The 12,154-nt window shown below is 41.1% G+C and overlaps 2 protein-coding genes across 18 annotated transcripts in view; one reads left to right on the top strand and one right to left on the bottom strand.

The window, feature by feature from the left end:
- Positions 1–7,886, bottom strand: part of MYCBP2 (MYC binding protein 2) — a 269,922-nt gene extending 262,036 nt beyond the window's left edge. For all 12 annotated transcript variants that reach the window (XM_027591552.2, XM_027591553.2, XM_027591557.2 and 9 more), the window contains exon 1: positions 7,318–7,886. In XM_027591552.2, coding sequence (XP_027447353.1) covers positions 7,318–7,619 — 302 coding nt within the window. In that variant the 5' untranslated portion in view covers positions 7,620–7,886. The remainder of the gene's footprint in view (positions 1–7,317) is intronic.
- Positions 7,887–8,023: 137 nt separating this feature from the next.
- The window catches only part of SCEL (sciellin), a 302,338-nt gene continuing 298,207 nt past the window's right edge, over positions 8,024–12,154 (top strand). For all 6 annotated transcript variants that reach the window (XM_035726891.1, XM_035726893.1, XM_035726889.1 and 3 more), the window contains exon 1: positions 8,024–8,141. The gene's annotated coding sequence lies outside the window, so the exon portion shown is untranslated. The remainder of the gene's footprint in view (positions 8,142–12,154) is intronic.

Raw genomic sequence — 12,154 nt, 5'->3', positions numbered from 1 at the left:
ACAATCACTGCATCAGAGCAATAATTCAGAAGTTAAACCTCCAAGAGAAACCCTATCTTTCTGGCCAGCGGAATTGAGGAAGGAGGCTCCTGAGTGCTGCAGAATGTGGGGAAATCCTGAAAAGGAGAAAGATGAGAGAAAGGGATTCCCTAATTCTGTCTACAAACCCACACAGGTCTTGGGCTTACTCTGGAACTATACAGGTACGGGTCAGACCCTACCAGTAGAGCAATGACTCGGAACTGAACTGAGATTTGAAGTACCACCCACAGAGGGCAAGAGCAAATTTGCCATCTGAACCTAAATGGGTTGACAGTGTGCTAAAAGAAACAATAAAAATCAAAATTCTACCCCCAAATTATAATAAGCCCCAGAGTTTACAAAACATAACACTAACAATGTCCAAGGTACAATCCAAAAAAGCAAGAAAAATGTGATCAATTTCAAAGGAAGGAACAACAGGTGCCAACCCTGAGGTGATCCAGATGTTCTAATTATCCAACAAGAGTTTTAAAGCAACTACTATAAATATGCTCCCTCAAGTAAAGGCAAACACACTTGGGCAAAAAAAATTCCTCAGAAGACCAAGAGAAATTATTTTGAAAAAGAACCAAATGTAAAATTTAAATTTTTTAAAATATTTTATTTATTTATTTGACAGAGAGAGAGACAGATAGTGAGAGCAGGAACACAAGCAGGGGGAGTGGGAGAGGGAGAAGCAGGCTTCCCGCTGAGCAGGGAGCCCGATGAGGGGCTCGATCCCAGGATCCTGGGATCATGACCTGAGCCAAAGGCAGACGCTTAATGACTGAGCCACCCAGGCGCCCCCCAAATGTAGAATTTAAAACTCGACAATACAATGCGTAAAATAAAAAAATTCACTGGATGGGCTAAGAGAATGGAGATGACAGAGAAGAGTCTTGAACTTGAAAATGGATCATTAAAAAGTATGAAATCTGAAGAACAAAGAGAAAAAAACATTGACAAAAGGACAAATGAACAGTCAGAGACTTGTGGGACAATCTCAAAAGTTTTACTGTAATTGCCATTGAAATTTTTTTAATTTCTTTAGTTTTTTTTAAGATTTTATTTATTTATTTGACAAAGAGAGACAGCAAGAGAGGGAACACAAGCAGGGGGAGTGGGAGAGGAAGAAGCAGGCTTCCCGCTGAGGAGCCCAATGTGGGGCTCGATCTCAGGACCCTGGGATCATGACTTGAGCCGTAGGCAGACGCTTAACGACTGAGCCACCCCGGCGCCCCCAAAAGTATTTTTAAATCAACATTTTCATTTTTATTTTTAAGCCTAATCACAAGATTTTCTCTTATCTTGAGCTAGGACAAATTTATTTCATTTCTACCTACCGATATGCCAACAGCAGTTTTTCCCTTAAAATGTGTTTATATAGGATTCCATATATAAAGAGCTATATGAAACAAATTATTACCTAGTCACAAATATAGATATACAAACTAATTCAATCCCACATCACTTACTAAAATACTCCTACAATAATGTCTCTTTATAGCTCAAAACCATCAGTGTCTACTGAATAAAATCTAATTTTTACCCTGCTGTTCAAGCTGCCTTACCCTCTGATCAAAGCCTCCATTTCTATAATAATTCCCACTACTCTCCCTCCTAACACTTACATGATCCCTCTAACAGAATTCTTACCATTACCTACACATAAACTGTGCTTTCTCACCTTTTGCTCATGCTTTCATGCCAGACCAGAATGCCATTTCCTTTAACACTTTTATAAGTACCTGCCTTTGTATTTTTCACCATTACCCAGAAAATAAACTCAAGTGTAGAAACTATGTCTTATAAGTCTTTATAGGGTCAATGGTTAGCACCAAGTAGTAATCCCTGAAACTTTGTTGGATTGACTACTTAACCTCTTAAAACCAAAATCCCATGCATCTGAGATAAAGCAGCTGAAGGAACTAAGTGGGTTTAGCTTAGAGAAGAAAAGTAATTCCCCATTTTAACCATAATCTCCTCTACTGTTTCCACTTTGTTCTTCTACCACTTCAACCCACATCCCCTGACTCCTCTTTATCCACCAGTCTACGAGTTCCTTCCTTGGCATCACTTTCCTTTTTACCAAATGGTCAATCAATGTCACCAAAAACTTTCACTTTCTTTTTTTCTTTGACCTCCAGTCACACTTTAAGCTTGAACTAACTCAACCAACAGTTTTTCCCATTTCTTTGTTGAGTGGAAAAACTTACAATATCACGCTAACTGGAATTTTAAATATATAATTTTAATAATAACAATAGCAGCAGCAGCTGACATTTAGTGGGTACTTACCCTGTACAGGCACAATGTCCTTTTAATAACCCTATAAGGTTACAGGTAAAGAAACAGACAAAGAAATGCTAATTAACCTGCCCAACCTAGATAGGAAAAGGTTGAACTAAGGCAGTCTGCCTGTAAGACTGATTTAGCCATTGAACCATATTTCTTTCCAAATGCAATGCTAAATTGCCATTCACACAGAATTCATCAAACTTTCCTTTACTGATTTCCAGTCCAACCCCTTTCCCCAAGTGAATGTTCTAATTTTGATTGGTTCATTCATACAAAAATATATTTACTGAGTCACTGAATAAACGAAATCATTATTCTCACATTCATCACAGTCACTGAGACCAAAAATAAGAGTAAGACATGATCTTTGCCTTTTAAGTCCTCAAATGCCATCTGCCCCCTCACTCTCAGCAGAAATCAATAATATTTAATAGCACTTAATGTGCCAAACACTTTACATATAGGAATTCATTTAATCTACACAGCAATCCTCATTATCATTATCCCCATTCTACATATAAGGCATAAACAAAAGTAAAATAAAAAGTGGGACTACATCAAAATAAAAAGCTTCTGCACAACAAAGGAAACTATCAATAAAATGAAAAGGCAAACTACAAAATGCAAGAAAATATTTGCAAACCATGTATCTGATAAGAGGTTAATACCCAAAATATATAAGGAACTCATACAACAGCAAAAACAAATAATAATCATTCAATTAAAAATGGACAGAGGACCTGAAAAGACATTTTTCCAAAGAAGACATACAGATGGCCAACAGGCACATGAAAATATACTCAATACTAGTCATCAGGGAAATGCAGATCAAAACCACAATGAGATTACTCTCTCACACCTGTTAGAATGACTGTGATCAAAAAGACAAGGAATAACAAGTATTGGCAAAGATGTAGAGAAAAGGGAACCCTGTGCACTGTTGACGGAAATGTAAACTGGTACAGCTATTATGGAAAACAGTATGGAGGTTCCTCAAAAATTAAAAAAATAGAACTACCATATGATCCAGCAATTCTACTTCAGGGTATTTAACCAAAGGATATGAAAACACTAACTCAAAAAGATACCTGCATCCCATGCTCACTGCAGCATTATTTACAATAGCCAAGGCATGGAAGCAAACTAAGCGTCCATCAATGGAAGAATGGATAAAGAAAATGTGGTATGTATATATTTACATATATATACACAAATGTATACACACACACACACAAATGTACACACACACACACACACACACACAGAATATTTGGCCATAAAAAAGGAAATCTTGCCATTTATAACACCATGGATGAATCTTGAAGACATTATGCTCAGTGAAATTAAGTCAGACAAAAACAAATACCATAAGATCTTACCTATATGTGAAATCTAAAACAAAACAAAAAACCTGAACTCATAGACACAGAGAACAGACTGGTAGCAGCTAGAGGCAGGAGGTGGGGGTGGATAAAATGGGTATAGGTGATCAAAAGGTAAGGTTATAAAATAAGTCATGGTGGTGTAATGTACAGCATGGTGACTATCAATAATACTGTATTGCTTATCTGAAAGTTGCTGAGAGTAAATCTTAAGAGTTCTCATCACAAGAAAAAAATAGTTGTAACTGTGGTGATGGATGTTTACGCTTATTATGGTGATCATTTCGCAATATATACAAAATGTAATTGTTATGTGATACACAAGAAACTAGCATAATGTTATATGCCAATTATATCACAATAAAAATTTTGTTTTAATTTGAAGCAAATAAGTCATATAATATACCCAAGGTCACACAGCTAAAAAGTGGTAGAGCCAGGACTGAAAACCAGTCTAGCTTCAGAGTCCAAGCTCTTACACTTCACTAAAATGCCATCAAAGTCACTGACTCCATTAGGTTTGCATCCTTCAACTACTCTACAGGACATGTAAAATATAATCCACAGTAAATTCATTCAACACTGACATAACTCATTTGCCTTGTTTTTGTTCCTTGAATGCAAGCTTGTTCCCACCTCAGAGCCTTTATAATTTTCTATAACACTCTTCCTCCAGATCTGCCTTCCCATCATTATGATTCAACTTAAATCTCGAGATCTGTCCTGACCACCCTACCTAAAATAGCTCTCCTGCTATAAATCGTCTATCACATATATTCGGTTTTATTTCTTTCATAGTTACTTATCACTACCTGAAACTATCAGTTCTCTATTTCTCCCACTAGAGTGAAAGTTCCAAGAGAGTAGAGCTCTTGTCTATTTTGCTCACTGGTACATCTTCAGCACATAAAACAGAGCCTGGCACACAGCAGACAGTTGTTATTTACAGAATGGATACCAAAAACTGTGCTGTATGTTGGGATTACTAAAAAGAATAGGATACGGTTCTTATCCTCAATAAACTCTAGTCTTTATAAATACTAACTCCTCCCTTTCTATATTAAAGGAAGACTAGCCCTTAATTTTTTTCAATGGCTAACCTCTCCACCTGACATCTTAAACATGTCTCTGAGATCTCTCTTTGACCTCTCTCCATCAATTATCCTCTCTCACTTCTTTAATTTCTCCTTCTCCATTCACTGAACATTTCCCACCCACTCACCCGTATTTGAATATCCTTTCCTCAACCCTGCAACTCCCTGTTACCCCAACATCTCTCAATGACTCCTCACATCTCTCTATGACCACTTCCTCAAAATTTACCCAGTGACCTGGAAAATGTTCTCACTTTTTTAAGCATTTAACACTGCTGAGGATTTTCAATCCACTTTCTTAAGACCAGAGGTGCCACTGTCTCACAGCTGTCTTAATTCTTTTTTATCTCTTTTTTTTTTCAGCTTCCTTCACTATCTCCTCTCTCTCACACTTTTAAATTTGAAGCTCACTAGAACTTCATCCTCTATTCTTGCTCTATTCTCTTTGAAAGATCTCATCTTCTCCTCTAACTCAACTAGTGCTCCTATTCAAATAATTGTACCGTTCATTCACAACCTAAATCCTAGCTCCACTTGCCCTGTCATATTTAACAAAAATGTGACTGAATTCTTAAGAAAATCCTCAATAAAGGATAGTTGCAGGCTCACTTAGATAAAATAATGTGAACTAAAATAAGCAATAATGTTCTGAACAAGCACTAGAAGGCAATATTACACACCTTAAGGTTGGTTTCCATGACTACTTCTTGAAATATTTGAACTAATTCTTCATTAATTGTAATTGACAGGTTGTACAAAAATGGATCAATGACCAAAAATCACTAATAAATGTTATATATCTGATTAATCTATATTAATTTTGTCTAAAACTGTAATATAGCTTGAGATACACAAACCTGTATTATTACACAAGTATACTAGAAGAAAGTTAAAATAGGAATACCAGTCACAAATTATGTCTGGAACAACATACAAAATAAATTCAAGTTCTTTGAGAGGGGTTTGTAAAGATGTACCTAAGTGCCATAATTCAGAGACTCACAGCTCAAAATTATACCAATCAGAGCAAACTGTCTAATGACGTTTGGTGCTGTTTTCAAAAAACATGAGCAAGAAATAGGTTTGTGCCACTGTTTAGATAGCAAAAGGTAGTTACATACATTTATACCCATATGATAAACTGCCCAATCCTGTAAACAATTATAGACATGAGAAGACTGGTTTACCCAGAAAAAATGTGAACAAAGCTCCATCTTCACAACTCTGCAATGGGTAAGAGCCCCAGTACACAATGGTAAACTACAAATACCTGATGTAACAGCCTAGTCCCTTTCATAATTAAAGGACATCTTGTTATTGCCTAATACACTGCACATTCAATAAATGCAGTAAACTCTGGAACTTATTTGACAAAATACTACTATGCTTTCCCCATGTGTTGCAAGAAGCTGTGAGAAAAAAGATGAAGCCAACTCCCAATTACCACTGTCAAAGCCAAGCTGGTGAAACAAGTCAATCATCATCCTTCAGGGTATGTGGCATGTAAGGACATGGAAAAGAACACAATACGAGAGCCCTCAGCAAAAAGACACCCACATTTTAAGAAAAAGAAAAGTGATTTAACATCTCCTACATCAAGGAATCTGAAGATACAGGGAGCCTAGGAAGAGATGTAGGAGGCACTCAAATTTTCTAGATGGTGGCAACTAAACACTGTATAAGCAGTCATATTTTGAAATTCTACAGCTTTCCCCCTTTCCCTACAAAACCCCCACACCCCCCTTTACTCTAAAGCCTATAAATGGGAGGAAATAGAACATAAGATGAAGGGAAATGGCTGATGGGACATCAGAACACAAGTGCAGCTGCAATCACATCTCTAGAATACCAAAAGGTCCAGTTACCAAAGTACAGCTCTAAAAATCTCTATCAGACATCCTTCACATCCACATAAATCTCCTTCTGCACCCCCTTTGCATAAATCTCTTAAATTTAAACTCCATGCCTTATCCAACAGCATGATTATCTAAAACTCATCCTATATATATGACACTATCCTTAACCTATACCATTGCTCCCCTTTAGTGAAAGGCAGATTTTTTTTAAGGGAGGTGGAAAGTGGAGGATGGAATATCACGGGGGGGGGGGGGTGGTGGTAGAATACGTGCAAATACCATTGCGGCAGAGATACTGGAAACGCCACTTCCCTCACCACTCTTGCAAATTCTCTCCGTGCAATGCCCTCTTACCCTCTACCAATCCCTCCTCCCTCCTCAACAATACACACACACGTGTCATAACCGACCCGCACCATCACCTTTTCTAACATCACATGCTACCTCCCACTCTCACTAACCCCCCACAAAGACAGTCACACACACACGGCAGAAATTGTTGCCACCGCACCCTATCTCAGTAAGTGCTTCCACCACCCAGCATCATGCGCTTGCAGAAAGACAGCTCAGTAAACAGGTACGCAGACACACATACATGCATACATACATACACACGCACGCACACACATGGGGCATGTGGCCCAAGGAACAGCCCTGGAGACGCACCTGGAGGCTGGGTGTCCAGCGCCGCTGCCCCCCTGGTCCCTGTCACTGAGCGCAGCTGTGTAAATCCTCCGGTAGCGGTCGGCCAGGGCCCGGCCTGACAGCAGCAGCTGGTAGTGACCCCGGGAGTCCGCGGCCGGCAGCCCCAGCCCAAGCCCCGCGGCAGCCACGAAGCCCTCGGGAACCGGCATGAACAGCGCCCCCGGCGCCGGGGAGGAAGAGATGGTGGCGGCCGGGAAGAATCCGTCCCCGCCGGGCCCCGAGGAGGCGGCGGCGGGGGAGGCAGTCGCTGAGCACATCATCATCCTCGCCGCCGCCGCCGCCTCGTCCCTGCGGGCCGGGCAAGCAGACACGCGCGCGCACACACAGTCCTTTTCCAACTACGACGTCTCCGGCGGCGGCCTCTCGTTCTCGCAGCAGGAGACTACAAAGACAGCGTCCTCCTCCTCCGTCTTCTCCTTCTCCCCCCTGCGCCGCCCTCGCCGCTACTGGGACCGCTCATCTAACCCCGCCACCTCGGGAGTGTGAGGAGGAGGCGGTGCCGCCGCTGCCGCCGCCGCCACCGATGCCACCGCCGGGGCTACCCGCAATGGGAAGCTGCCGTCCGCACTGGGCATGCGCCACTCCTCGCACATGCTCAGTAACTCCTGCCCGTTACCCTCCCCACCCCCCCTCGCCACCACTCCCTCCGCCTCAGGGCTTTGGGTGTGGGGCGTTTGAGTTGTGCGGAATCTGAAAGAAATCCACTTCTCCGGGTTTTACTAGCAGCTTGAGGAAGAGTAAGGAAAGTGCTGGGAAGGCTGTCAGCTACAGGCTCTTGGCTTCAGGTAATGGGGTTCCTCTCCAGGTGGGAGAAGTTGGACCTGAAAGAGGGAATGTCCCCCCCCACCGGAGAATGAGTGTTACGCACTCTTCTGCTACTTTTTCTCAAAGTGTGTGCTGCCAACATGAAGATTTACTGGGAACAGCGCTGGTTAATTCAGAATCAAAGGCAGACAAGGCCAGCCAAACTGGAAGTATCTCTGGCGGTTTTATTTTGGATTTTTTTTATCATTAGGATTAAAATGGCTTTTATTTCGAAAAACAGGTAGTAAGCTAGTGCATTCTCTTTTCTATGAAAGTAGAATTCACAGATAATTGACATTCCTAAGTTCTATTCTCAACATTTACCACAGAGCTAAACCTTAATGCAGTAGTACTTTTCTGACATGTTGACCCCACACTCATCCTTAGAGTCCACTTTTATCTCTTGATAGTGGTCACTTAATGGCTTATCTTTTTCTGCCCAGACTTACATTAGTAGAGATAATTCTTGAATCTGACCTGAAGCTGTTAACTCTATGTGTAACATCTGAAAATGTCATATTTACCAAAGATCTTATCATTTTATCTCCTAAAACGTAACATTTGCTAAGTCCTTTGTGCCAAGGTCTTCTACTAACCCCTTGTAAGTAAGTGCTCTAGAAATGCGTGTGCCAATGAATTCTGATCCCTAAGTTTTTCCATTTAACTCTCAATTTGAAGAGTTCACCTAATTCATACTCCTGACAGAAATCATTTCCTAATCCTATCATTCCCAGTACTATTTTCTTTATCTACTTACTGGCTCTTCTTTTAAAAAAGATTTATTTATTTATTTATTTTGGGGGGGCTTGCATGCTTGTATGCACAGGAAAGGGGGGACACTCCTAGAAACCCAGGACCCCTGAGACTTTGGCCTGAGCAGAAACCATGAGTCCACTGCTCTACCCACTGAGCCACCCAAGCACCCCTTTACTTACTAGCTCTTAAGTCTATGCCCTTTCCACAAATGTGCTTCTCAAAAAACGAAACCCAAAACCTTGTTTAGTATTTTGAAAAGTATAAACAAGGAGTGGAGAAATAAATTAATTCTAGCTTTTGGGGGGAGAAAGTGCTAAAGTAGTGCATTTTACCTGGGGCTTTACCATATGGATGTCATTTTGATTTAAGAAAATGATAGTTACAAGTGGGATAATAAAAACATAGGGACAAAGGACTGGCATGGGAAGTGATGGTATTTTAGCACTGTGAGTAGCCCTGTTAAACAGGTTTTGTACTTGTGTCCTTGTCCTCAACTATGAGCTCATGAACAAGAGCTTCTTATTTATCTTTGTGTCTTCCTCAGCCCCTAGTCTAGAAACTGGCACGTAGTAGGTCACCAGTAATTATTTGTTAAACTAAATTCCCGTCCTGATGCTTCACAGTGTTAAACCTCAGCATTGCACAGGAAGCTCCCCCTCCCTCCCAACCCAAAGACAAGGTATTGAAGCAGTGAAGTGCTAGTACAGTTAAAGGCCTGAACAAGTAGGAGCTGCAAGGACTCATTACTGTTGATCAGCCAGCCAGGTAGCCAACAGGCTCTGACAAACCAGAATTTAGATCCTGACTCTGCTATTTGTATGTCTTTGGGTAAATTTCATCCTCTGAATAATGGTCAAACTAATGTTGCATGAGATGGTAGGAGGGCTTCAAACATCTAGGATATCCACCTTGGCACATGGCTTTTCACAAATTGTAACACACAGAACAAACCACTAGACTTTTCGGTGAGGACAGTAAAGGTGTCTGTGTCTGTTCCCCCATTACATTCTCAGCTCCTAGTTCAGGCTCTGGCCCTAAGCAGGAGAGAACCATGTATTGGCTGAATGAATGAATGAATGAATGAATGAATGAATGAATGAATGAATGAATGTCGCCTGCAAAGAGAAGCATTTCCAGTTCAGGTTTAGGTAGTGGCTTGCTCAGTCACAGCCCTTTTGGAGTTTCTAATGGGGATAGAACCCACCGGCTGCACGGTTCTCAGAGTTCTTCCCACCCCTTAGTTTCGCTTCAGTTTTTACCACACGCTTCTGTCCCAGGCAGGCCCCTTCCTGAGCCTTCTGGGTACACGCAAAAACCCGGTAACTGGATAATTTCCTGTGAAACCCGTTGTCATTGAGCGGTGCAACTAGGCGTGCGCGGAGTGGCACACATGCTCACTTAGGTGGCGGAGAGTGGCGTTTCTGTTGCGGTTGGCCGCATTTCCTTCCACGGCAGTGGCAACGGCCGCTCTACTCCAAATTGATAGCCAATGCAGTTTTTTCTCTTCCGCCGCCTCCTCTTTCCTGCCTGGGCACTGCGCGCTCCCTGGGCACTGCTGCAGCTACTGCCGTGGCAGCTGGGCACTTGGGAAGCTTCCCTTGGGTTGGCGGGGAGTGGGGCGCATGCCGGGAACGAAAGGGCATTTGGAGTCACCCTTAATTCCACTGCCAAGGGGATTTGAGGGGAGGGTGGTCCCCAAGGCAAGTCGCGAGAGCCACCTGAACCGTCGCTGCAGACGGGAGCGAGCTGTGGGTTTCTCGCCGCATGCAAAGCGAGAGTCCCCTCCTGCCCATCCTGCGCGTACTACTGCTGAATGCCTCACGTTGCCTATGTGGTGGGCGTGGGGGTAGGGGGCTCTTGTTACTCAAAAAAATGCAGAATGAAAGAATATAGAGAGATTTGCTTTTGTTTTTCCAGCCCCACTGAGCGCGGCTCCAGTACTTTCCGCGCTGCCATCTTAGCTTTATCTTCTGGCCAGGCTGGGCGTGTGTGTGCCTTTGGTTCGGAGGGAGGGTGGAGGGAGCACTGGGCGGGTTGGGTGTCAGAATTGGCTAGACAAGACTTCTGGACACAATCGCACGCAAAGAATAACATTGAAGTAAGGCGAATCCTGACTTTACCCTTTTATAAATGAAACACATGTGTAGTGTTTTTTAGTCTTTGTGGTTGATAATCATGTTCATTTCTCAAAAGCATCTCTCCTCTCCGCAATGATTGTGTAAGACTATGGCTTCATCTTTCATACGTATAATCACAGATTTTGTCTCTCTTTTCCACTTGAAATTGCAAACCTGGGAGTACAATTTTCTGAACTCTTCAGATTTGTCTTTTTTTATACTCTATATCTTTAAGGATATTTTTTGGGGTTTTTTTTTTTTAAAGGAAGCCATCAGCGCTGATGTAATAAATAACAGGCAGAAACCATAAAGTTTATGTAAGAGGACAATGATTGATGTTGTTAGTTTCATTTAAAAGGTTAATATTGTACTAAAGCTATAAGATTACAAACACAGGAAACACGTATGTTATGAGGAACACGGAGACTGCTGAAAATGCTGTGGTCAAGTCAAGAGTCGGGTTTGTTTCCCAAATTTGTACAACAGTGTTGGAACATTTAAAAACAAAATTGGTAGCTGAGACCATTTTAAAACAAACTTAGTAGCTGAGAACAATTTGGAAGGAAAAGAATGATCAAGCTTGAAGAGTGACGAAACATTTCACTCTTTGGTAACCTTCCCTTAGGGACCCTGATTCTACATTCTTGACAAAATGACCATATGCACTTAAAATGAAAATTATTTTATGTACTATATTTAAATACTCCAAAATGAACAGAAAAAATTCAACATGGTAATTTTAATTCTTTTAAACAAAAATTGCATATTGGATCCCCTAGATATCTTGACCTCTTGCTTTAAACAAATGTTATTTCTAGAGCCTTGGAAGATTCCGTAATTTGTAGGCATGAAGAGTTAATGCTTTTTTATTTTTATTCATATTAGCTTTTAAAGATACAGATTTTATGTTTTCCTATAAACAAAAAATTTAGATTCTAGGGGGCTTGAGGTAAATATGGATATTTTCAGCCCTGAAAAATTATTCGAAATGTGAGGATATTCTTTGAAGTATGTGAAATTCATTAACAAATATTTGAATGCAAATCATATTTAAAAAATCTTATTGTTGTGATGCATTTTAGTCCAAAAGAAGCTTTACAGATGATAAAGGCATATAAAGT

Source organism: Zalophus californianus, chromosome 3 (assembly GCF_009762305.2).
Source record: "Zalophus californianus isolate mZalCal1 chromosome 3, mZalCal1.pri.v2, whole genome shotgun sequence".
Taxonomy (NCBI): domain Eukaryota; kingdom Metazoa; phylum Chordata; class Mammalia; order Carnivora; family Otariidae; genus Zalophus; species Zalophus californianus.
This window is presented reverse-complemented; position numbering and strand designations above follow the sequence as displayed.